Below are 26,827 nucleotides of genomic sequence, written 5' to 3' on the forward strand. Positions count from 1 at the left end.
GGGAGTAGGTGATGACTCACTGCAGGGCGTGGTTTGTATTGATGTAAGGCTACATAGAACACACCGTCACCTGCAATATGGGACCTCTGTGTAAACAGAGCTGAATGCAGAACCAATGCAGACACATGATTTTAATACCATACTGCAACAGGTCTTCAACAGGGGGTCCTCAGAGTTACTACAGGGGGGGCGCCAAATCTTTGTGTGAGAGGATTTGTTTTTTCTACATCAACCACTTGAACCCTAGCATCTCTATTCTGAGGGGAACATTAGCCAAAAATAGCTGATCTACAAGCTCAGAACGCCTCGCGCTGCGAGCCGTTGTGAGCTTGTAGATCAGCTATTTTCTGCAAAGAGGTTTGGTGTAGAGGGAATAAAGAGTGGACCAAGTACAGAGTGAAAGGTCAAGTATTGACGGTTTAAGTGGTTAAATGTCTTAAAATACACATTAACATGAATCCAAAATACTGATGATAGTGCTGTCAAACAAGTCAATTGAGCTATCTATGAAATCTATGAATCTGCGACACAATGTTATACAATATGTAGTGTGGGGGTCCCTGCTTAGTCTCTCTCTCTCTCTCTCTCTCTCTCTCTCTCTCTCAGCTAATAATAATAATAATACACTTTATTTGTATAGCACCTTTCATGACATGAAATGCAGCTCAAAGTGCTTTAGAGCAAGAATACAATTACAGAAAAAGTACAACTAATTTAACAATAAAGCAAAAAAAAAGAAAAGCAAAAGCATTGGTCATTGGCCTGAAAAACATTGAAGACCTATAGGCCTAACAATCAACTGAATGCTTTGTCCAACAGTGATTCCAGAGTGTTTTTCATTGCATCAGTGGTTCTCAAACTTTTGAGAACCAACTTTCAAGGACCCCCGTAACTCATAACTCAGAGTTACAGACCTGTCCATTTGGAACCCCCTCAAGGAACCTGGAAGGTCCCTGGACCCCACTTTGAGAACCACTGCATTAAATAATAATGTGTTGTCTTTCTGCAGCTGGGTTGTGATTAGTAGGGGCACAACAGTTAATCGAAGTAATCAATATAATCAATTATAGAAAAAATATTTTTTTAAATAGCAGAAATACTGAATACCTTTTTTTTTAAATGGTGTAAGTAAAATGTAAGTGGTAAATATCTATATAGTCTGATAGTGTATTGCTATAGTGTTTGTTCAATAACAGGTTAACAGAAAAGAACATTTTAGGTTGGAATAATTTCATCCAATCAGGACAGAGAAATCATAGGATCCAGGATAAATAAGTGAAATTGGAAGAGATTAAACTAATAAGTGACAAATCTGGAACTGTAACACAAACTGATTTTAGCTATTTTTGCGCTCAACTGTTATAGTATAAAATATCGCTTAATTGGTTATTACTGCACTGTTCCAGTCCACAGAAATCTGGTATTCCTTCTAACAACACAGGTCATCAAAAGTCTCCTGCACACCTGACCGTTGGTGGAGTAGACGCGTACAGTACAATCCAATGATTCAAAAACAACACACACCATCTGCTGATTGCAGTGTCTGCTGGCAACATACATACATTTAGAACACTTTCAGACTTTTCTGGGGGGGGGGGGGGGGTATGATCACCAATAAACACCATTAGTGTGCATTGAAACACCTGAAAAGGCTAAAATAAAATGTGTACTTAGGTTCAGTACTTAGTTACTTCCCACCACTGACCAGCACATATATTGATGAGCAATAGCATGTGGGTGGATTGCTCCTTTAAAAAGGACGGACTGACAGGCTAGGCATGAAACACCACCAGGTGTACAAATTGCTACAGTGCAGTTGGACCAGGGTTGATATTAATGGTTTTAACTCAAAACGTATACATCAAACAGCTTAGGTCTATAGATTAATGCGGAGAGCGGACCTGTGCGAACGTGGTGATGTAAAAAGAAACATATCTGTAGTCATGAGATAGCTCTACCTGTTTAAGTTTAAATGGAGTCTGTAAGTTAAAGTATGCTGAAGTAACATGATTGCAAACAAGTGAAAGAAAATGGGGCTTTCAGAATAAATCTCCATTGACAACGCAGTTCTTAAAGTTTCAAAAACTATAAAACATTTCAAAGTAAAAACAAATACAAGCACGTAAGTAAGCTGAATTTTGTCAAGTTTGAATGGAGTTTCTAGGTGAAAGTATATGGGACTTGTAGGGTGCCAAAGTTTTGAGGAGATACTAATTTGATCAATCAGATCATGAGTGTGCCCACAATAACTAGTAGGCTACACCTGGAGAGGTTGGAGGTGGCTTCAATTGAGACATTTAGACCCTGGTGTCAGGTAAATAGCCCTGCCTGAAGGTCATAAATACTATATCTCCCCAGGCCATAAACAGGGATTCCCTCTTGAAGGAGCAGTCACTGATGTTTGGTCTTGAGCGTATCTATGTTCCCCTGGTTCGTTCCCCGCTTTACCAGTGTACCTAACCCTAATCCTAACCTTAACCCTACACCTAACGCTAACCCTAAACCCTAACCATAAGGTAAGTGGGAAACATAGAACCCGTGGAACATAGAACCTGGGGAACATAGGGATGACCCCGCTCAAATCCTGTGTAGGAGATGCATGAAACCTACGCACAACAGCTTTAATGCTAGAGAGGGGAGGGTGGCCTTAAACCAAGGCCAGCCTACGAGAAGACATAATCGGAAACAACGGTGTTAAGGATGTGCGTGTGTGTGTGTGCGTGTGTGTGTGTGTGTGTGTGTGTGTGTGTGTGTGTGTGTGTGTGTGTGTCCACCATCTGAGAGCGACATGAGGGCCAGGCCAGCAGGGGGGCAAACATGAAACAAGAAGGAAACGAGATGTTTTGTTCCGTGCAAATGTAACCTGCTTCTCCTGCTGTAATCTGGACTAGAGCTGGATGCACTGACGCCTGACGGATTAAGACCTGAATCTCTCTCTCTCTCTCTCTCTCTCTCTCTCTCTCTCTCTCTCTCTCTCTCTCTCTCTCTCTCTCTCTCTCTCTCTCTCTCTCTCTCTCTCTCTCTCTCTCTCTCTCTCTCTCTCTCTCTCTCTCTCTCTCTCTCTCTGTCTGTCTGTCTGTCTGTCTCTGTGTGCAACAGAAGCAGCGTTGCCAGATTTGGTGAGAGAAATAAGCAACCGGGTCTAACAAAACAAACAAAAAGGAAGCAAGCCCAAATAAGCAATTACACATTAGAAATAAGCCCCAAAAAAACGCAACCACTACTACCGCAACCCGCTACTACCAAACTACCAATAGTTACGAGCGACTTTACAGAAAAACAAGCCCAAAGTCGCTTATAGTAAGCAGACATGGCAACGCTGAACAGAAGGCCTCTTCAAGCAAATCCCAGGCTTTAAAACCTGGGGGAGGGGCTGTGGCCCAACACAGCTTATGATGTAACCAGGCCCATGTCTGTCATCATGGCTGAGTGGTGGAAGGCGGGAGGGGGGGGGGGGGGGGGGTGGATGGGTGGTACACACTACCGTGGGGTACAAAATGAAGAGAATATAATTTCTGTCGGGCAGAAACCTCTTATCTCCATATTCCAGCTCTCGTAAGTTAAAGGAGTAGTTCATCCAAAAAATCCCAGTGAAGCCTTGAATTCATGGAGATCTATTTAGTTTTTGTTGCATTCCTAAGCCAATAATTCAACGACGGGGTCATCGGTCAGTAGCACACTTAGTACCGGAGACTCTGACGCTCATCAAATTATTGGCCTAGGAATGCGACAAAAACTAAAATATTTCCATGACTTCAATGCTTTGTCGGGTGTGTAATTGATAGAAAATAAGTATTTTTTTACTCCTTTAATTCTCTAATTGATCATACTAAAGCGTCACACAAAATGATAAAAAGTAGCAGGTCCGCAAGCTTGAAACGCGGTGGTTTAAAGTGCTAATGAGCAGAGGGGGGGGAAAGGAGGGGGCCTTGTATAGACCCCTGGTGCATGACACCTGTTAGTATGTAGGATGTTAGTGGTCTGAGTCAAACTAATTGGACTCAGAGCTTGGTCTCCATAAACATTCAGGGAGAGACAGCCTCTTTCATGACAGGTTGGGTATCTGCCATTTATCTTGTTTATATCCTATGTGGCTATCTACCACATATATACACCAAGGCAAGGAAAGCAGTTTTGGGGGCTACATGGAAATAAAAGATAACCTTTTACCCGGAAATGCACTTTTCACCAGAAACCTTAGCTGTCGTCTGTCCCAACAATTAAGCATGTGACCAATTAAGCAGAGCCATAAAAAAGTTTCCTCTGTGGGATCAATACATTGAATGATCAGTAATAATTAGGGATGTAGCAATATTGTCGTTATCGTGATATCGTATTAACAACAATGTCTCAATATTATCGTGGGCCTGTGACAGCATAGCTGTTTCATTTAGCTTAGCAGCTAACTTGGCTTTAGTCAAACAGTGCTGCCCTTACCAGGTCTGTACCAGGAGACACAAGCTAAAGTGGCACAAATCCTCAAACAAGCAGAGTGCATCTCATGAAAAACATGAACCATAGTATGTATCCCAGTCAAAATAAGTGAACATTCTTCCCCGCACGGCTACCCTCCCCCGAACATGGCCCAATGTTCGGATATAGACACTCGACAATGCCTGATGCACCACTGTGGACTCGGACGCACAACCTTCGCGATGGTGGGTGGGCACTTTACCACTGAGCCATAAGTGAACATTCTTAACATAATTTATTTTATTCATTTTAAATATTGTGAGAAATATCGTATCATAGACTTGTTATGGTTATATCGTATTGTGAGTTTTTGGGTATCGTTACATCCCCAGTAGCCTAATAATGGCAGTCAACACATCTTAAGGGGAAAAAAAAACAGTACGATAGGTGAACAGCAGTCATTTTTATTAGGTTTTATCCACAGATGTTTGGTGATTTATTACACCTGTGACGTGAGAGAGGGTTCACGAGACCAATTAGTTCTTGTCATAAGATTTGAAGAACTGTCCTGTGTCAATGTCATCATACATACGACACATTTCTTTCATGTGATTTACAAAACGATGCAGACCACCCATTCCTATAAGTGACATACAAAGGAGTTCCATGTTCAAAAATAATATTCCAAGGGGGCTCTGCCAACCAAATGACCGGTAAATAAATTGACCTGGTAGACAAAACCGGTCAGCTCAGCAATCCAGCAGTAGAAAACACCCATGATCTAATAAGTATATCCTGAGTCTTCACACATCATGGCATGTCCGTGGACTACGGCAAACCAAAAGCCTAATTCGTACTCCGTAGAACGATGGTGTGGCTATAGGACAGGTATCTAGGGTACAGTGACAGGTATGTAGGGACAGGGACATAAGGATAGTGACAGGGATATAAGGATAGTGACAGGGATATAAGGATAACAGGGACATAAGGATAGCGAAATGGATATAAGGATAGCGACAGGGATAGGCTATAAGGACAGTGACAGGGATATAAGGATAGTGACAGGGACATAAGGACAGTGACAGGGACATAAGGACAGTGACAGGAACATAAGGACAGTGACATGAGGACAGTGACAGGGATATAAGGATAGTGACAGGGACATAAGGACAGTGGCATGAGGACAGTGACAGGGATATAAGGATAGTGACAGGGACATAAGGACAGGGATATAAGGATAGATCATTTCAATTTCAATTTGATTTCATTTCAATTTCATTTCAACATGAGGACAGTGACAGGGATATAAGGACAGTGACAGGGATATAAGGATAGTGACAGGGATATAAGGATAGTGACAGGGACATGAGGACAGTGACAGGTATCCGATGACAGTGGCAGGTACCTAAGGGGTAAAGCAGTGGTGGCTTTTAACTCCGGCTTTTTGGTTCATCGTTATGTTTTTACGAAAAGGTTAAGCGTAAAGAAATAAATACTACATATTCTAACCTTTGTAACACAATAATTGTCAACATCACAAATCTAAGAAACGCAGCTAAATGACCAAAAAAGGAAAAGAATAATAAAGAAAAGAAAAACACAATATCTTTACATAGTAAACACAATGCATTGATAAATCTGTCATTTTTTTTAAATTTCCCCTGCAAGATGTACATCTAAAAATATATTTTACATTGTACAGAAGATGACCATTATGGCGGGAAAAAAACAAATCTCCAAGGCGACCATTTTGTTGTGCCTTCTCCTTCCTCCGGCGGAGTTGATGATGGGAGCAGTTACACAAGGTCACTGTACCTCAACCGTTGAGGTACAGTGACCTTGTGTAACTGCTCAGGTCAGGTCCGCGGACCTGACTTTGAGGCTCAACATCAGGTCCGCGGACCACCCGGGGGGTCCAAATGAACCTTTACAGGGTTTGTAACTCCGAGAGTGTACAAATGGAACCAAAGGGACCCCTAAATAAAGGGGGATTTTACAGTGTAGATCAGGGGTTCCGTTTACGCCTCGTTTCCACAGCTGTGTGTTCTTTCAGTAATTCTGTTGGGTCCATTCATTTCTATAGGAACCTCCGTTATCTCCGATGTGTGTGAAACCCATCCTTCCGCTTTTTAAATTTTATTACACACCGTTATCGGATCTGTACTCTGTATCGACCAATACGCAAGTTATGGGTATCGGAATCGGTATCGGGAAGGAAAGAATGGTATCGGTACATAAAAAAAAGAAAATAAGGAACTTTTTACGGATTACCTAGAGACTACTGCTCGTCGTGTACCAGGAAACGAGCAGAGGACGCCATTTTGTTCAATTCGGTTGCTTGATTGTGTTAATAATAAATAATAACCCATCTTATTTATAGAGCGCAGCCTCTCCAGGTTATCAATTGAAGTTTACATTAATCAAATTAATGAATTAACATTAAATTAATTAATACATAAAACCTGAAATCATTTAATACATGAATTTGCATAAATTAAAATGTATCATTACAATCTGTAAAATGAATGCATTTTACGTCGGAATATTGCAAAATTAATCACACGCAACTGTGTGTAAACGAAGCGTTATAGCTTATCAGTGATTCTCATTTTCGTGTCAAGGACCCCCACATGCATTTGGCCACGGACCCCCATCTTGTGCCAGGATATAATTTTCAAAAAATAGCAATGTTCAAGCTTGAGCTTGTTTCTGTTATTTAGGTTATAGGTTAAAATGATTGTGATTTTGCTGGGGACCCCCTGGAACCCCCCCAAGGACCCCTGGGGGTCCATGGACCCCACTTTGAGAACCACTCCCATTTGATAGAATAATTGTTTTTCTTTTCCTCACTGGTCTGGGACCCCAAATAAGTCAATCTACACTGTAAAATCGGCATTGTTAATATAACTCTGAGAGTGTATACATGGAACCACATTTTGGTTCCATTTGTACACTCAAGAGTTACAGAGTCCTTAAGGGTCCATTTGGAACCCCCATGGTCGGGTCCAAATAGAACCGACGTCGACAACCAGCCCGCAAACCAGTTGTTACTGTTACTGCTCCAGGGTCACAACCTCCACGGCCTGCCCGTCCAGTGTTACAGTGTTGTCGATGCGCGTAGCGACGGGCGCCATGGCGACCTGGACCGGCCGGTTGCCCTGAGCGAGGCTGGTGACCACGGTCTGGTACATGCTCACTGGGATCTGGACCAGCCCTGAGGAGGAGGAGGAGGAAGAAGGAGAGCAATGGGTTAAAAACGTTATCGATGAGCCTTTTTCTGTTAGACCAAGGGTCTTCAACAGGGGGTCCGGGACAACTAGGTGGTCCTCAGAGTTACTACAGGGGGTCTCCAAATCTTTGTGTTTTTTAGGTTAGCCACTTAAACGCTAGAATCCTTATTCTGAGGAGAGCATTAGCCGAAAATAGCCAATCTACAAGCGCTGCGAGGCGTTGTGAGCTTGTAGATCGGCTGTTTTCGGCAAAGAGGTGTATAGATATGTGTGTAGAGGGAAAAAAGAGCAAACCAAGTACAGACCCAAAGGTCAAGTTGGGATCAATGGGATCAAGTAATTTTCTGTAGACACATTTGTTTAAAGGGATAGTTCACGCCCAAAATGACTTTTTTTCATGGATATTTTTTTTTTTTGTCGCATTCCTAAGCCAATAATTTGATGACCGGTGGCAGTTCCAGTAGGAGACACAAAGAGTCTCCTTTGTGTCTCCTACCGGAACCGCTGCCTAACTTTTCAGGCCGCTACCCCCAAAATAATCATATTTGAACTGGGGACCCCCCAAAATAATCACGTTTTAACTCATTCACTGCCAGGCTTATTTCAAGCTTGTTGATCCATATGACACAGGCAGGAAAAATGGAAAAGAGTAATTTTTTTCTCCGTTTACATTTTAACATTGAAGTGGATGGAGCATTAACTTTTTGAAAATCGTTTTCTCCTAGTTCCTTCGAGATAAAAAAATTAATAAAATACCCAAAAAGAGAAAATATATATATATATATTTAGAAAAAAAAAAAAAAAAATAGGTGACATCAAAAGACGTCATTGGCACTAATGGCACACTGAAAACGGCCGTCAAAAGACGTCATTGGCACTCAATGAGTTAACTGAGGACCCCCCACCCTGACAAGCACTTGGAATTGTACAAGTTGAGGCGTAAAATTTAGCTGGACAAAAAGTTGTTTTATACTTTGTGTGATATTTTTTTGCTGGCAGTGTGCACAAGAAATTTGGCAATGATCGGGGCACAGCCAGCACACAGACAGACCTCTTATAGACGGCTAGACTTTTGAAGGGCCACGGCGTAAAAAAACTTTGTTGAGTGGATTCTGTGTCTAACAGTGATGCGACCAGCGATGCAGCGTTGGTAACGGGCTGGAGGTTTGAGCCTAGGGAGCCATGTTTAAGAGACGGCATTTGTGAACAATGGCCTGATTGAACCCCGGCCCAGCCGGCCGGCCTGCCTGCCTCCCCTGAGCCCAGCTGTGTGTGAGTGGGTCACGTGACTATACTGTCCCGCCCTGCAAGCTGTCACCGTGTCAGACCAGGCAGGAAGGTCAAACAGGGGGACTAACAGAAGCTCCCAAGACCAGTGGTGTGTTCTACCATGTTACGCTATGTATACGTAGTATGACGTGCACATTTTTTTGGGGGGGGGGGAAATAATTGTCGCTCAAATAATTTGCGATTAACGATTTAATTGTGTATCTGACAACATTGGAACACCATGAATACAAATTAAATTTCCTTTTAGGCTTCATAAACAAAAGTTGCACCGGGCAGATGACAAAATAACATTAATATTTAATGACTTTATACTTTATACTATACTAAAAAAAAAGCATTAATAGTGGAAATATTTCACACCTTCCAACCGACTGATCGCCCGACTTCATTCGACTGCCAGTCGAATATATATTTGAAGTGGAAATGATTATGACGATTATGCAAAAGATTTTTGCGATTATCTCAAATAATTGTGATCAGGCGATTATGTAATAATTGTCACAGGCCTAATCATGTGTGGGATTTTGGGTCATTGTTGCTCCCACTACAGTGGGGGGGGTGGTCCTTCTAACATCACTTGTTGCCAACGCTTGGTGACATGGTTGACCATGAGGCAGGTGATTGTGTAGAGAAGTACCTCAGCCCCTCGAGCGTCATTACTGTGACATGGAGGGCCGTGCCTGGTGTGGCGCTAGTGTGTGCGCAGGTTCGCGTGTGTGCGTGCGTGCGTGCGTGCGTGTGTGGGTGCGTGCGTGGGGTATGTCTGTGCACAAGCCAATCAGCGGGGTCTGGGGGCCAGGCACTTCAAAACAGAGCTCTCAACCCCCCTTCAAAGCATCACAGTGATTAGCTGAGGTCAATATGACCTATATATGTATGGCTTTAGGACCTACATAGGACTGTAAGAAACTACCTAGGACTATTATTACTGTAGGAGCCTACATACTGTAGGACTGTAAAGGTAGCTCTCATGTAAATGGGCGCTGGGTACACTGGGTCGCGTCGGGTTGCAAGTTGTAGGGAAGCGTCAAAAGCCTATCGACCGTCGGAGAGCAGCGGGCTCGTTGTTGAAAAAGACATAGGACATTTTTAGCACCATAGTAGCCGTTTGTCGGGTGCATTTGGAAACTCTTTTTTCACACCTTCCAACCGACTGATCTCCCGACTTCTTTCTACTGCCAGTCTGTAGTTATCCGTTTGGTGATCGAGAGCTACCTTAACCCATTAAGACCTGGAACTGTGTCATTTTTAGATTTGAGCTAAAAAGCATTATTTTACACTTTGGGCTATTCAAAAATAGCAGATATACAAGCTCATAGCGCGGCACCGAGTGCCGCGCTATGAGCTTGTAGATCTGCTATTTTTGAAAAATCGTGAAAATGTGTGCAAATCTTTGAATATATATATTTTTAAAGCGAACAGTTTTTTACTCAAATCTTTGCTTCTGGGGGTCCCTAGAACAACATATTTTGATGGGGGTCCGCGGCCAAAAACATATAATTTTGGGGGTCCTTGACATGGAAAAGATTGAGCACCACTGATATAGAAACATACGTTTTTCAGAATAATGTTGGGATTTAGGAGACATGTAGAATCGGCTTCAGGTCTCAATGGGTTAATAATGTAAATAGGACTATTAGGACTCAACGTAGGACAATGGGGACTTTAGCAGCTCCAAAGGTGGTCCAAGCAAGATTCACTTACACCTCGCCTACAAAAACATTATAGACTGAAACACAAGAAAATAAAAAAAATATTTTGATGTATATATTGGAAGCAAAGGGCAGCCACTCTGAATTCCCAACGTTCTCTCGCTATAGCATCGATGGTGTAGTAGTTCTGGTCCAGTGTGTTGAGCCTTGTTTGGAGACAAAAACAACGTTAACAGCCCCCAAACAGAATGTAGTGACTGGGCTTTAAAATACTCACTGAGGTAGTGCTGGTTGTCGATCTTGGTCCCATCGAGGACCCTGGTCTCTGTTCTCCAACCGCCGTCTAAAAAGGACATTTCCAAACAAATTCTGTCCTTTAACCAATTTCTGAGTCAGCATTAACCCATTAAGACCTTAGGCCGATTGTACAAATGCATTCTGAATTCTAAATAAACAAATACAAACCTATGTTGCTTATATATCGTTGCTGTCGGGCAGAAATCTTTTATCTCCATGTTTTTACTTTTTGTGTTTTTTCATAAATTAACACCCTACTTGATCATACTCAGTGGTGGAAAAAGTACTTTAAAAAAAAATTTACTAGTAAAAGTATCAATACTGCAATGCAGAAATGCTCTGTTAGTAAAAGTCTAGAATTCTAAATTCACTTGAGTAAAAGTACTAAAGTATTGGTTTCAAAATGGTAACAAAAAGTAACAAAAGTGAAAGTACTCATTATGCAGAAATGCCCCATTTCAAGTTTTCAAAATGTATAAAAATAGCAGATCTACAAGCTCACAATGCGTCGCATTGTGAACTAGTAGATCTGCTATTTTCAAATGGCCGAAATGTATAAAGGGCTGAAGTGGTTCATGTATGTTTTGTAATAATAATTCAAATCTACAAAGTAACAGTTTTCAAATAACTGTAGTGGAGTAAAAAAATATTTGCCTCTGAGATGTAGTGGAGTAGAAGTAAAAGTATTGAAAATTGGAAATACTCAAGTAAAGTAAAAATACCTCAAAATTGTACTTAAGTACAGTACTTGTACTTAGTTACTTTCCACAACTGATCATACTACAGTGTCACACAAAAGTATCAAACGTAGCAGATCCACAAGTTCAAAGCGCGGCACGAAACGCGACCTTTCGAGCTTGTAGATCTGCTACTTTTGAATTTGAATCCTGAGAGGTGAACAGTTTTGGACATATGAGGTTTCCACCTGACAGAGTATATATAGCTATAATTTAAAATGACACAGATGCTTTCCCGGTTTTAATGGGTTAAATTGCACATGCGGTGGGGCAGGGTTTTCCCTACTGTAGGATTATCATGTCAATATTCAAAAGGATTTTAACGGTACAATTTGTGCTGAAAATGTCCCTTTTAGACAACAGCTGTAAACAAAGGCCTCGAATAAAAGAACGCACTCGACCAGAGCCGGTGGTTACAGACGCACTTCTTATGAAGTGAACACTAGTGGGCAGCACTATACGCATCCCCTGATGTCCATTTTGTTTAACTGTAGATGAGATAGCGGCTAATCAGCTTTAAGGTGCTTAAATCCATTCTTCTGTTCGTTCATCCCACTAAGACCAGACACGCACTGTGATTGATGGGGGATGTCGCTGGACATGCAACGGTGTGTGTGTGTGTGTGTGTGTGTGTGTGTGTGTGTGTGTGTGTGTGTGTGTGTGTGTGTGTGTGTGTGTGTGTGTGTGTGTGTGTGTGTGTGTGTGTGTGTGTGTGTGTGCGCGTGTGCGCGTGTGTCGAGTAGGGTTATATATTCATGTGCATGACTGAGTGTGTGTATGAGTGTGTGTGTGTGTGTGTGTGTGTGTGTGTGTGTGTGTGTGTGTGTGTGTGTGTGTGTGTGTGTGTGTGTGTGTGTGTGTGTGTGTGTGCCAGTATGAGTGTGTCCCAGTGTGCTGACAGCTGTCCCGGTGATTAGGTCATGGACTGATAATGGAGTGGATCAAAGCACTTTAAGACACACACCCGGTACACTAGCCTGGGGCTGCGTGAGGCCTCAGAGGCCGGCTCACACCCCCAGGCTAGTGTACCCTGTGTGTGTGTGTGTGTGTGTGTGTGTGTGTGTGTGTGTGTGTGTGTGTGTGTGTGTGTGTGTGTGTGTGTGTGTGTGTGTGAGGTTGCCAACCTAAAAAACATATGGGTAACGGTATTCACACACAGACACAGACACACATACCTATGTGCTATGTGCAAAAATACATATGCTATGCTGATTATTTAGCATTAATGTCACATTCAGCATTAGTATCAAAAGAAAGAATATCGCTAGACCCCTCCCCCCCAACAAACACACACACACACACACACACACACACACACACACACACCATCTGTTAAGTGTAGATTAGTGTGTATATTGTCACAGGACACTCTACTACACACTGACACTGCAGTTAAACTCCAGAAGACCTCTGTCCAATATCACAACATTAGAAATTGATAAACGATTATAAAGCACTGGTAATGACGTTAAATGACACTACACTAATGGAAAGTTAGTTTATTTGTGAAACTCATTTGTCTTATACCGTTTCCCCCAGCTATATTTGTTGATATAAAAATAAATATAAATAAATAGTCTAATTCAGACTCTAGTCTCCTGTAGTAGAGGACTTATCTCTGCTGAATGAACCGTGATTCAACCATCCTAATGGCTTAATCCATTAAGACCGGGAACGCATCTGTGTCATTTTAGATTATAGCCATAACCATTATTTTATACTTTGGCTATTAAAAAATTGCACATCTACAAGCTCGTAGCGCGGAGCTTGTAGATCTGCTTTTCTTTTTTTAAATGGTTAAAATTGAAGCAAATCTTTGATTATATATATTCTTTTAAAGCGAAAATCTTTAACCCAAATCTTTGCTTCTGGGGGGTCCCTGGAACAAAATATTTTGAGATGGGGGTCTGCGGCCAAATTGTTTTGTGGTTTGGTTGCTATATCAGTGGTTCTGACAACTTTTTCCATGTCAAGGACCCCGAAAATTATATATATTTGGCCGCGGACCTCCATCTCAAAATATATTGTTCCAGGGACCCCCAGAAGCAAATATTGGAGTCAAAAATGTTTGCTTTAAAAATATATATATTCAAAGATTTGCATACATTTCCATGATTTTTTTGTAGATCTGCTATTTTTGAATAGCCAAAGAAATCTAAAATGACACAGATGCTTTCCCTGTCCCTGTCTTAACTGATTCACTGCCAATCACGTAGATCTACGCGAACCTATTTAAAGCCGCCACGTGCCAGTCGCGTAGATCTACGTGAACTTACTTTTTTTTTTTTTTTTTGACCCAAAGACCAAGGAGATATGATTTTTCGAAGATCTAGATTCCCATCCACTTCCTTGTTAACTTAAAAATTCTGTATCTCGGCTCCTGAGTACTTCTTTTTTTTCAATGAAAAATCTCTAGCACTGGCTAAAAAAATATGAAAATACCTCTGGCAGTTAACACATTGGGTGCCAGAGGTTTATTAAAATATTATACTTTGAGTGCCAGGACTTTTTAAAGATTTTGAACCTTTTTCAAGTAGTCACAAAATATTTTCAGTGATCACCGTCCTCACGGTGATCCCCTCATTACACACATACAGGTCTCGTACAATCGGGGGGAAAAAATTTAAAACATTCGGAAATCCATTCCACAGTTGCAGCCTGTTGAAAATAGTTAAATTAACATTGTAAAAAAAAAAAGTGCACAGGAGCCGAGATACAGGTTTTTGAAGTCATAAGTTAACCAGGAGGTGGATTGGAGTCTAAATCTTGTAGGAGTGATATTTCCTGTTGCTGTGAAGGAAAAAAAAAATAATAATAAAAAAAAAAAAAAAAAAAAAAAGGAATTTTCTTCTTTTTTTTTTTCAAAAACCGTATATATACGGTTTTGGCACTCAACGTTAGTATGCGCAAAACCGTATATATACGGTTTTGGCACCCAATGTGTTAATGGGTTAATGGCTTAAAGGGGCATGAAACCCTAGAGGCTGATTTTGCAGTTTGTTTTAAAAATGAACATGCTCTGAAAATGCCTAGCCTGGAATCCAGACTGATTTCTCACTGTGCTTCTCGGTCTGGTACTGATCCTACTTCCAAGGAGCGGGGACGGGCACCCAGTCACAGCGGCTTTTGGGGGGAGGGGGCTTCAAATGTAAAATTCTAGTCATTTCCTGACTTGCATACGTAATGGGTGACGTTTGGAAATTCGAGTTACATAGGACCGAACGGAGCGAATCAGGCGACATCATCCAACAGAATGTCAGTTCTTCCGACCATTGGTCGGTCTCAGCTTCATGCTTCTATTCTCAACCAATCACATACTCACTTAACCCATTAAGACCTGAGGTTCCGATTCTACGAAAGATTTAGATTTTCTTTTGTAAAAAAAAATATATATACATATGTATTCAAAGATTTGCACGCATTTTCCCAAAAAATAACAGATCTACAAGCTCATAGCGCGGCACTCGGTGCCGCGCTATGAGCTATCTGCTATTTTTGAATAGCCCAAAGAAATCTTAAAATGACACAGATGCGTTCTTGGTCTGAAAGGGTTAAGAGCACCCTATTTAAATTGGGAAGTTGCACTGCTTATTCCTTGCTTGCCGTTTTGCTGCTGCCTACTGCTTGTTTTTCCGTTCTGCTGCTGCTTTAAAACCTCCTGCTCACCCTCCACCACCCAAAATACCACCTGTCGTTTTGGATCTAGTTTGTACTGCGGGAGTCCCTATCGGTAGGGAGATGTAATGTGCTTTCTAAGAGTACCTAAAGACAGATCCAATTCAACACCAAACCAAAATAAATATATTGCTCATTTTATATTCAATAAAAATATTGTATCCATTCAGTGAGTTTTAGCTTAAACTAAAGCCAAACTAGGGTTAGGGTTAACATGAAGTGGAAGTGGTACAGGTCATGGTATCACACCTGTGGCGTCTGCCAGCGCCCCGACGGCGGCTGCCGTCTCCCCGGCCAGGACGATCTGCCCTCCGCCTTGAAGAGTGGCCTCTGCCAACGTGGCCACGGCATGCGCTGCTGCCTCACTGTTAACACACACAGTCACACACACACACACAGGTTTGTATTACAATACTATACTTATGTTATGTTATGTTTATTTATTTGATATGGACATCACAATTACATTGAACGAACCAGATGCATTGTTTACAGTGTATATAGCATCAGGGGCGCCGATGACGTGGGGGCGTCGGGGCTAGCGCCCCCACAGTCAATTGGTCAGCCCCCTCATGAATCTCAGATGTCAGGCTCAAACTTACAGTACCATTACTATTACCATTACTATAGCGGGGCGCAGATAGGTGTTAACGCGCCGTTGACACCTAGAACAATTGCCCAGACAGAGAAACGGCTCGCGGCGGGGGGGGGCGGGGCTATTGCGGCTCGAAAAATCGAACACAACTTGTTTAGACCAGGGGGACTCGGCACCAAGCGTCATGTGAACCATGGCTATGGCTGTGTGCTAAACATGTTCTGCAGGTTTTGGCTCTGCCGTGTGCCCTTATTGAAATGAAGGGTCGCTATGCTGTGTCCCTTGACTCCCTCGTCCTGTGTGCACTAACAGTCACTCACTGCATGCACTGAATACCAGTGGTGGAAAAAGTACTAAAATGTTTTACTTAAACAAAAGTATAAATTCTGCGGTGTAAAAATACTCTATTACAAGTAAAAGTAAGGTATTCAAAATGTACTTGAGTAAAAGTAGAAAAGTATTGGTATCAAAATGTATTTAAAGTACCAAAAGTAAAAGTACTCATTATGCAGAAGGTCCCATTTCACAAGTTTTCAAACGTGTAAAATGTATACAAATTCTTTGAAAATAGCAGATCTACAAGCTCACAACGCATCGCAAATCTGCTATTTTCAAATTGCCAAAGTATATATACTGTATAAGTGGTTTTGTAATAATAATAATAAAAATCTACAAAGTAACTATAGTAAATAAAGTTATCAAATAATTGTAGTGGAGTAAAAGTACAATATTTGTCTATATGTAGTGGAGTAGAAGTAACTATAGGCTACTACTAAAATAAGTACTTTTATTTAAGTAAAACATTTGAGGATGGGACACACTGAAGGATGGGTAGAGACTAGTGTTGTTAATGTTGTTTTATGGTCATTTAATGAATTAATTAAGCAAAAAAAATCGCGCGCGCTTCGCGCGCCTACATGCCCGCGACGCAGTGGGTGGAGGGGGGGGGGGCGCGAGTGGTGGTCAAGTTCAGCCCCCATGGTCGCGCACAAAAGTCAGCGCCCCTGTATAGCATGGCACGAGTGCTAATTTTCAACACCTGTCCACAACTAAGTTCAACATTTTAGGACGGCGATTTTATGAATGCCATTTTTGCAATTTTTGGCATTTTGGTACCGTGAGCTAAAGCCGAAAAATTGCTTGTAGATCTGCTATTTTCACAACTTCTTCAGCGTTTTTTTTTTTTATTCATAAAATGTTTTCGATTTTTTGGGAATTGTTCTGAAATTCTTTAATGATTACAATTTTTTTTGTGGTGAAAGAAAAGAAAAAAAAATTATTTACTCGTAACCCATATAAATGGGACCATGACCACCACAAATTGGTCCACGACCCACAGGTTTGGGAAACAGTGGGATAAAATGTTCCAGAGACCTCTCCGTGGAGGTTCACCTGAGGTAAACATGGATTTAACGAGGCCCAGTGGGACTCACTGATCCACACCTGAGAGGAGACACACCTGAGAACACCATGCACACTGCCTCTCAATGTCCCACACCAATGGAGAATGGAGTTGGATGATGATCGCTCCTTTTAGGAATCATTCAAGCAGCAATCCGGGACTATTTTTTTCACAATAAAGGGTTAACCAATCTCTATGGTTAGAGCAGTAGTTCTCAAAGTGGGGTCCTTGGGGGGGTTCTAGGGGGTCCTTAGCAAAAGTAGTTTAAGCCATTAAGACCGGGGAATGCATCTGTGTCATTTTAAGATTTGGCTATTCAAAAATAGCAGATATACATGTTTTGTTCCAGGGACACCCATGAAGCAAATATTTGAGTTACAAATGTTCAAATATTCATAGATTTGCACACATTTTCAATATTTCTCAAAAATAGCAGCTCTACAAGCTTGTAGATATGCTATTTTTGAGTAGCCAAAGTATAAAATAATGGGCTATAGCTAAAATCTAAAATGACACAGATGCGTTCCTGGAATGAATGGGTTAAATACATTTATTGGTTAATAAAAATTTTAAAAAGCAGATCTTCAAGCTCACAACGCGGTGTGAGCTTGTAGATCGGCTATTTTCAAATAGCCGTAGCCTATTTGCTTCTTTTGGGCTTGTTTTCATACACTTGGTTGCTTATTTCTCTCGCAAAATATGGCAACACTGGTTGAGAGGTGGTGTCCGTACTCTTCCTTTGGGTTATTAGAAGCAGTTGACACTAAATGAGTCGCCATCTTTTTTTTGTAGTTACCTATACTAGTCAGGAGCGACATACATTTTACAGATTGTAGCTTTACAAGTCTCTGTCAGGAGGGACATTAATCTTATGGATTGTAGCTTTAAAATGTCAACCATGCAACAGTTACTCAAATGAGCTGCATGCATGTCACTGAAAACTCTTTTGTCTTATCTCCGCAAAATCTTGCTTTTCTAAAAAAAAGTCTTTCAGCCAACAGAAAGTTGCAATTTTTTTGCAGCGACAAGCATTTCAATTCATTTCGTGACGTGAACAAACACGTGCATGAGGAGACAGTCATGCTTACTGTAAGAAGGCTAATTAAATAAATGCTGAACGAAGAAGAGGATGGTACTCGACTCTGGTTCCCCATGGGGGGGGGGGGGGGGGGGTGTCAGCATCCTGTCCTGACACCGGTCTCACACATAGGGTACAGCTGTCAAGAGCTACCTGTGCAATTATGGAGGCCACTCACGCGACTCCATGTTTTCTGGCTCCGCCCCTAGTAACCAAGGACCCCCCCCTCCCCCCAGGGTTTTAACTCAACGTGCTAAATATACACTTCCTGTTTAACACAAATTGTGTCCGTGCACTTGCACTCTCGTGAGGTGCTTGGTGTGTGTGTGTGTGTGTGTGTGTGTGTGTGTGTGTGTGTGTGTGTGTGTGTGTGTGTGTGTGTGTGTGTGTGTGTGTGTGTGTGTGTGTGTGTGTGTGTGTGTGTGTGTGTGTGTGTGTGTGTGTGTGCATGCATCCTTGTGTTGAGGTGTGTTGTGTTGTTGTACAAACTGCATTTAGAAACAAGTAAAAAATCACTTCCAATTATACTTTTTACGACCTCATTAAAGCATGCATCCGGCTTTAATGAGGCACATGCCAATGTATTCATCCATTTATATTCAGTATATCGTTGCTGTCGGGGCAGAAATCTCTTCTCTCCATATTTAAATTGGTTGTGTTTTTTTCGTAAATTAACGCCCTACTTGATCATACTACAGCGTCACACAAAAGCATCAAAAATTGCAGATCTGCAAGCTCGAAACGTGGCACGAAGCGACACGTTTTGCGTTTGTGGATCTAGTGATAATGAGAGAGAGACGGAGATAGAAACGTTTGCCTGGGACCCAAACTAGTGAATAGCAGATCTACAAGCTCACAACAAGCTCTATTTTCACTACTTCTTCAAAAACAAAAAAAAAATGGAAATGATTTGAGGTTTTTATTTCATTCATGAAATACTTTTGAAAAATGTTGAAATTGTTTTTAATTGATGAAAAGTTGTGAATTGGTTTGTTTTTTAATCTTTTGAAATATATATGTTACAGTCAGATTGAAAAAGGCTTGTTTTCTTCGAGTTCACCTCCCGCTCTCCCCCGCGGCGGGGCGGGCCCCTCCGTCAAAAGAGGAAATGACGTCTCGGAGGTACCGAGACTAGGGGGGGGGGGGGTATGATTGACGGCGCTGAGTCGGCTGAAGGTGACTTTGCAACACTCGGCACGGCGACTCACTCGCCTGAGCTCGCTCGGTGGTGCCTCTCGTGGCTCAAGTCCCCTTCAGACGGTGCGCCTCCGTCGGTGAGGACGAGTGCACCTTTTTCAATCTGACTGGTTCTCCAATCATACTGTGACATATATATATATATATGTTTTATGTAGGAAACGAAAAAAGGGGGATATTTACTCGCGCGAGGCGCGAGCCATAAATGCTTTAATCCATGCGTCACCTGTTGAGGGCCATGGTGACGGTGGTCCCGGGCTGCATGTCGTGGGAGGCGTTGATGGCGGCCTCGGCCAGGGAGGCCACGGCCTGGTTGGCCTCGGACGCCTGGGTGGTCTGGATGGTCATCTCTCCTCCCTGGAGGGTCGCCCAGTTCTGTTCCACCTGACAAGGGAGAGAGAGAGGGGGGGGGGGGCATGGTGGGAGAAGGTCAAAAAGTTAAAAAAAAGAGAACGAAAGATGAATGAGTGAGTGAGTGAAGAGTGATACAGGAAGAGAGGGCACTTTGATGTTAAATTAGCTATTTTTTTCCAAAATGTAAAAAGATTACGAATTTGGGAAATGACCCCCAGAAGCAAAGATTTGAGTTACAAATGTTCCCTTAAAAATATATATATATATATATATTCAAAGATTTGCACAAAATTTCATGATTTTTCAAAAATGGCAGATCTAGTGCCGCGATACAAGCTTGTAGATCTGCTATTTTTGAATAGCCATTCAGATTGAATGGGTTAAGTAATGTAAAGTATACATGATGTGAACATGCACGGCACATCATTATCAGACTTAAATTTATCCTTCAACTTCTGGTTGATGCCCCAAAATGGCTGGCAATACAGGTTTTGTAGCAATTGTAGAGATATTAGGCCTTAATTGTTGAGTGTTCAAGCATGTTCTGATCATGTACACTTTACATTACTGAAGACCGTTTTCCAAATATTGTGGAAAGAATAGCCAATTTAACATCGAGGTGCCCGCTCTTCCGGTTACCCTGAAAGGGTGAGACATGACAAAACACCTGATATGAAATGTCCTTTTTGTATACTGTATTTACTATATGTCCATGCTCTTTATTTATTATATTGTATATTCACAGTCAGGTTTGCCCTCTATGATTCATTCATTCATTCATTCATTTTAATGAAAGGTAGAGGGTAAAGTGATATTCTTGTGTTGAAGTGTTAAATACCTTTATATTCTGATAGTAACCGTTACTATGTAGTGTTTGTTCGGGAGTCTCCCCTTCTCTCCAGGTCTTAGAAAAAAAAAAAAAATGCAATTTTCAGGTCGGGACACCAATTTGATCCAATCAGGAGAGAGAGAGCTCAACACAGGATATCGGATAAACAAGAGAAATTGGAAGTAATGACACAAAGAAGTGATCAGACAGAATTTTGAACTGGAACACTATAACATTTAAGCTGATATGTGGGTACTCTCCTCTGATTGGCTGAAATTGGCAACCCAGCTGAAAATGTATTTTCTGTTTACTAAAGTCCAAGGGAGATGGGGAGATGCTGCTGAACAACCACTCTAAAGGGCTATGAGCTTGTAGATCTGCTTTTTTTTTTTAAAGTGAACATTTTTAACTCAAATCTTTGCTTCTAAGGATTCTACAAATGTCTTCTAAATCCTAACAGTTTTTTGTTTTTTTTTACCTTTAGTTGCTATAAGTTCTTAAACTGTTTCATGTCAAGGGCCCCCAAAATGAATTTGGCCGCGTACCCCCCCCCCCCCCTCATCCCAAAATGTGTTGTCACAGGGACCCCCCAGAATCAAAGATTTGAGTAAAAAAATTTCGCTTTAAAAATATATATATATTCAAAGATTTGCACAAATATTTACGTTTTTTTTTGCAGATCTACAAGCTCATAGCGGGGCACTCGGTGCCGTACTATGAGCTTGTATATCTGCTATTTTTGAATAGCCAAAGTATAAAATAATGGTTTAAGTGGTTACACAGATGCGTTCCCGGTTTTAATGGGTTAAATAAACCCTGAAGGTGTTGCCATGTAAACAGTGAAAGTGAAGAACAGGTAAAGAGGTCGTTGTAAAAAAAGAAGAGAAGTCATGAGGAGATGCAGTTAGTGATGGATGTAGTACTCTTTTTTTTTACTTAAGTAAAAGTATCAATACCCTATTGTAGAAATAGTCAGTATTAAAAGTTTACTTGAGTAAAAGTACAAAAGTAATGGAATTAAAATAAACTTTTAATAAAGTACCAAAAGTAAAAGTACTCATCATGCAGAATGTCCCATTTCGCAAGTTTTCAAATGTATAAAAAGTATAAAAATCCTTAGAAAATAGCAGATCTACAAGTAGATCTTCAATTAGCCTAAGTACATATAGGTCTGAAGTGGTTTTGTAATAATAATCCAATCAACAAAGTAACTAGTAACTCAAGTTTTTCAATAGCAGTGGAGTAAAAAGTACAATATTTTAGTGGAGTAGAAGTAAAATTATAGAAAATTGGAAGTACTCCAGTAAAGTAAAAACTACCTCAAAATTGTAAACAACTACAGTACTTCAGTAAATGTACTTAGTTACTTTCCACCACTGTGAGGATATGCAAGGGTTATGTTATAACACTCTATCAACAGGGTGTAGCGCTGGGGCACAAACAGAGCCAAACAGGCAACAGGGAGATGGAATAATGGAGGAGTTCTGTCTGCTTACGATAATCTGTGGTGAGCCGTCCGATGTCTGTAAAGCACGACACACCATCTGGTGAGGAGGGAGAGACAACTTGGTATCGTTGGTACAAAAGGACATGCCGGTTGCAAAGCATACATGGAATTACAGTGAAATTGTTTATTTCCGTATTCGGGACGCGTACATGTAGAAGAATTATACATTATACTATATTGTTATTATGGTTGTTTATATCTAACCTCTATATTTTACCATCACTTATAGTACGTATATAATACATTATGATATGATATTTGGTAGCCTTTAGGAGCCACAGCCTGACTTAGGGCTTTCACGACTAGAGATTTTTACAGGTCGACTAATTTGACCCAGTGGTAGTCGACTAGTCGAATAAAAAAGTAATTACAAAAAAATATATATATTTTTTTTTTTTTTTTTTTTATTTAAATTTTTTAGGGGGGGCATTGTTTTAATGCCATCCTACTACTATATTACTATTATTATTATCCTCCTTCCCTTATTTTTATGGCGTTTTAAGGGAAGCGCTTCTGGCACAGCAGCACAGCACCACAGCAGCGTCTCCAAGGATCCCCATTGCCCAATAATAGGCTTTTATTGGGCATACTTTTGACCCCCTTTTGATAAAAAATAAAGTCAGGAGGATAATAATAATAGTAAGATGGGCCATTACTATGGCATTTAAAAAAAAACTATTCGACTAGTACCAACAAGGTCGACTAGTGGTTATACTAGTCGACTACTACTAGACTAGTTGGTGAAAGCCCTAGCCTGACTAGGCCTGATAGCTATTGTTTTGGTGGACAGAGATTTGTGGATTTGTGTGGGTTTTTTTCGGGAAAACCGCTGATCTGACCGACTGGCCACTGCACACTCTCTGGTCCTCGTCCATACACACGCCAAGTTTAAGTCGATCGGTTTTCGAACGGTTTTAGAGATAGGCGATGGGCTGGTTGACAGATACACACGCACGCAGAGATTCTGCGAGTGTGTGTGTGTGTAGATAGATAGTACAGTTACTGCCTGTGTGCCTGCAAAAGCTGAACTTTATGAACATACATATTTGACATATAACATTAGAAAGACGTTACCTCTCCATCCGTCACAGTGGAATAGTTGACCTGTGCCACCGTCACCCCGGGCAGCTCTGAGGCGTCTGCCAGGGTGGCCACCGTGTGCCCCGTGCCCACCTGAGAGACAAGTCAACACATTACCGTTTGAAATGAGAACAGACACTTTGTATCGTTGCTGTCGGGCAGAAACCTTGTATCTCCATTTTTCAACTTTTTATTGTTTATACAGTACTTCAGAAAAAAGGGGGGTACAAACATTTTAGATTTTAAATTAGCCCGCCCCCTCCCTCTCATATTTCAACTTTTTATGTTTATTATAATTTTTTTATGAATTCTCTACTACGTTATACAAGAGTGCCATGCAAAAGTTGCGGGGGAAAAAAGCCAATCTACAAGCTCAAAACATGTCACATCGCAACACGTCATGTTGCAAGTGAAAGTTAATTGTGTCTGTGGGTTTTATAAACATAACGTTGGTGAGATTCATAATCACGCGTCAAACACCTAGTCAGACTGTACCAAGTGGTCAGGGAAGAGAGCGGGGTGTGAATGGAGTTTGAATTTCTTTAGTTCTTTATGCATTTGTTTTAACCTGTATTAGGTAAATAGTCATTTATATTGTGTCTGCACATACTGCACATCTGCTTTTTGCACATACAAACAATATTCTGGTGCTCCTGGCTTCATACCTGGATGAGTGACACGGTTCCGTCGGGGTTGTTGACGGTCTGCACCACGGTCTGCGAGGGCATGAGGTGGGCGATGCCCTGCGTGGTGGTCAGGTGATGGTGCTGGGTGGCGGTGTGCGTGGTGACCACGGCGTGGTCCTCGAAGGCGTACAGCAGGTCCTCGCGGCCGTGCTGCTTGTAGCAGTTCTTCACGATGGTTCTGAGGGCCTGGGTCCACGACACCTGGGGACAGACGGACGGATGGACTTTAAAAAACATTGGAATTGAGTGGTAACACTTTACTTAACCCATAAAGACCGGGAACGCATCTGTGTGTCATTGTTAGATTTCTTTGGCTATTAAAAAATAGCAGATCTACAAGCTCATGGCACGGCACAGAGTGCCGCACTATGAGCTTGTAGATCTGCAACAAAAAAAATATCGTGGAAAATTTGGTCTTTGAATATATTTTTTTTTAAGTGAACATAGGTAACTGTCAAATGTCTCAACAAATGTCTTAATTTTTCTGAAACGCTATTGTTGCTACTGTATATTAGTGGTGCTCAAACTTTTTCTTATCAAGAACGCCCAAAATTACATGTTTTTGGCCGCCGATCCCCATCAAAATATGTTGTTCCAGGGACCCCCAGAAGCAAAGATTTTAGTTAAAATATTTTGCTAAAAAATATATATATATTAAAAAATTTGCACACATTTTCACGAGTTTTCAAAAATAGCAGATATACAAGCTCATAGCGCGGCACCAAGTGCCAAGTGAAACTATGAGCTTGTAGATCTGCTATTTTTTAAAAGCCAAAGTATAAAATAATAGATAAAGTGGTTACACAGATGTGTTCCCGGTCTTAATGGGTTAAAGATCGGGACGCCTAGTAATTCATTTTCAATGAAATGCGAGTGCAGGTCTACTGTAGCTCTATGAAGCAGGAAGGAGGAATTATGAGCAATCTGACAGACGCATGTATGCCTGTGGCACACACACCCACCCGTCCTGTGCCAGAGTTGAACTGGTTTTCAACAAGTTGACAACAATGCAACGCGCAAAGAAACGGAGGGGTGCTTTAATTTCCCTAGGCACTGGCTAAAACAGAGGTTAACTATGGGTCTATGTGCCGTTGGGGTCGCGCATTGGCAACCAAAAAAAGAAGATATATTTTTTTTATCAAGAAAAAAAGGAAGAGGTCATCACGAACAACGTGAAGAGGACGGCGATTCATAATAATAAATATAATAAATAATAACCATGAAGCCATATTATGAAGCCTTATAAGTGCATTATAGAGGTCAGTGGAGAACAAATTAATGTGATTGTAAAAGGCTGTCTTTCTATCTCTCTCACCCTCTGTTTCTGCTCCTCTGTGCGGACGTCACTGCGGACGTTGGCCCAGGGGATGTCCTCGGGCCACCAGGCCGGCTTGCAGCTCTCCTTGCCCCAGCCGGGCTTCCCTCGGCCCGTCGAGTACTTCAACATCTCTGGGATGAACGCTCGCAGCTGGGCCTGGGAGACACACACAGACACACAGAGACACACACAGAGACACACACAGACACACACAGAGACACACAGAGACACACACACAGTGAGATAAGACAGACAGAGAGAGAGAGATAGATTGATTGATTTATTAGTCAGAAATGTAAACAGCACGTGGCACACTCATACATTAAGGCTAAAAGGATAACAAAAAAAAGTTGTTTCCATTGTGGTCCTATGTATTCAATTCATCAACATAGCATAAAAATTTACACAATAATGCATGTCATCAACAAATACAAAACATTACATGTACAAAGGAGAAAAAGGAACATTACTCGATAAACTGTACTTGATAAAGATAAAAGGAGAGAGAAACAAACAGGCAGACAGGTAGACAGAGAGAGGGAAGATAGGCAGACAGAGAGAGAGGCAGGAAGACAGACAGACAGAGGGGCAGGAAGACAGACAGACAGACAAGACAGAGGTGGAGAAAGGAGGTGAGCGATAAGATGAAGTCATTAAAAATTGCAAAGTGCAGCGAGGCCACTCGATGTGAATCAGTAACACACACACACTTCAAACTATCCATAACACTGCAGAAAGTCTGTCCTCTCCTGCTTTCTCTCTCACCATACACACACACACACACTTCAAACTATCCATAACACTGCAGAAAGTCTGTCCTCTCCTGCTTTCTCTCTCACCATACACACACACGCACACGCACACACACGCACACGCACACACACACACACACACACACACACACGCACACACACACACACACACACACACACACACACACACACACACACACACACACGCCCTTGAGCAGGTAGGCGAAGCTGTACATTGATCCTTGCTGCCAGTGCTGTGTACTGATGTGTTCGCCCCACAAATAGAGCCACTGGCTTTCTAAAAAGAGACACTGGAACATCAACTGAACACCACCACTCGCCATGGGAGACGTTGTGAGCTTGTGCATCTGCTACTTTCTATGCTCTTGTGTGACGTTGTAGTATGATCAAGTAGGGCGATCATTTTGATCATTCTGCCCGACAGCAACAATATACTTCATTATTTTTTTATTGAGTGAACCAGTGTTTAGGTAGGCGTACCATTAATGAACAACTAAGACAAGTGATGGCTGACCAACGAAAACATGAAGCACACAATTGGGGACTGATTGCTTTGTCCAGCAGGTTGCATTTTTTTGGAGAGCGTCCCTAAATAAGGGGGGAGGGGGTCTCTAATCTAATCTGATTTGCTTTCCCACCAACAAGACTGACTGTCCTGCTAAAAACATTGCTTTTTGCTGGCTTTTGCCATCGCATCTGCATCATCCAACCTAT

At 41.5% G+C, this 26,827-nt stretch overlaps 1 protein-coding gene and 1 long non-coding RNA gene across 3 annotated transcripts in view; one reads left to right on the forward strand and one right to left on the reverse strand.

Moving 5' to 3' along the window:
- The first annotated feature begins 4,872 nt into the window (after nucleotides 1–4,872).
- LOC308079948 lies at nucleotides 4,873–5,990 on the forward strand. Its single transcript, XR_013932652.1, has 2 exons — nucleotides 4,873–5,491; nucleotides 5,553–5,990. It is a non-coding gene; the product is annotated as an uncharacterized lncRNA (long non-coding RNA).
- A 136-nt stretch (nucleotides 5,991–6,126) lies between these two features.
- nrf1 (nuclear respiratory factor 1) overlaps nucleotides 6,127–26,827 on the reverse strand; it is a 38,263-nt gene continuing 17,562 nt past the window's right edge. The window contains exons 7-15 of one of the 2 annotated variants that reach the window (XM_080421610.1): nucleotides 25,338–25,496; nucleotides 24,002–24,223; nucleotides 23,331–23,429; nucleotides 22,246–22,293; nucleotides 20,759–20,824; nucleotides 19,793–19,950; nucleotides 15,544–15,659; nucleotides 10,863–10,928; nucleotides 6,127–7,627 (exon numbers count right to left, since the gene is read on the reverse strand). In XM_080421610.1, the coding sequence (XP_080277736.1) occupies nucleotides 7,467–7,627; nucleotides 10,863–10,928; nucleotides 15,544–15,659; nucleotides 19,793–19,950; nucleotides 20,759–20,824; nucleotides 22,246–22,293; nucleotides 23,331–23,429; nucleotides 24,002–24,223; nucleotides 25,338–25,496 (1,095 nt within the window). In that variant the 3' untranslated portion in view covers nucleotides 6,127–7,466. The remainder of the gene's footprint in view (nucleotides 7,628–10,862; nucleotides 10,929–15,543; nucleotides 15,660–19,792; nucleotides 19,951–20,758; nucleotides 20,825–22,245; nucleotides 22,294–23,330; nucleotides 23,430–24,001; nucleotides 24,224–25,337; nucleotides 25,497–26,827) is intronic. The other variant, XM_080421611.1, reaches the window with a different exon arrangement.

The sequence above is a fragment of the Gymnoscopelus braueri genome, assembly GCF_963280865.1.
Source record: "Gymnoscopelus braueri genome assembly, chromosome: 23".
In the NCBI taxonomy this organism is placed as follows: domain Eukaryota; kingdom Metazoa; phylum Chordata; class Actinopteri; order Myctophiformes; family Myctophidae; genus Gymnoscopelus; species Gymnoscopelus braueri.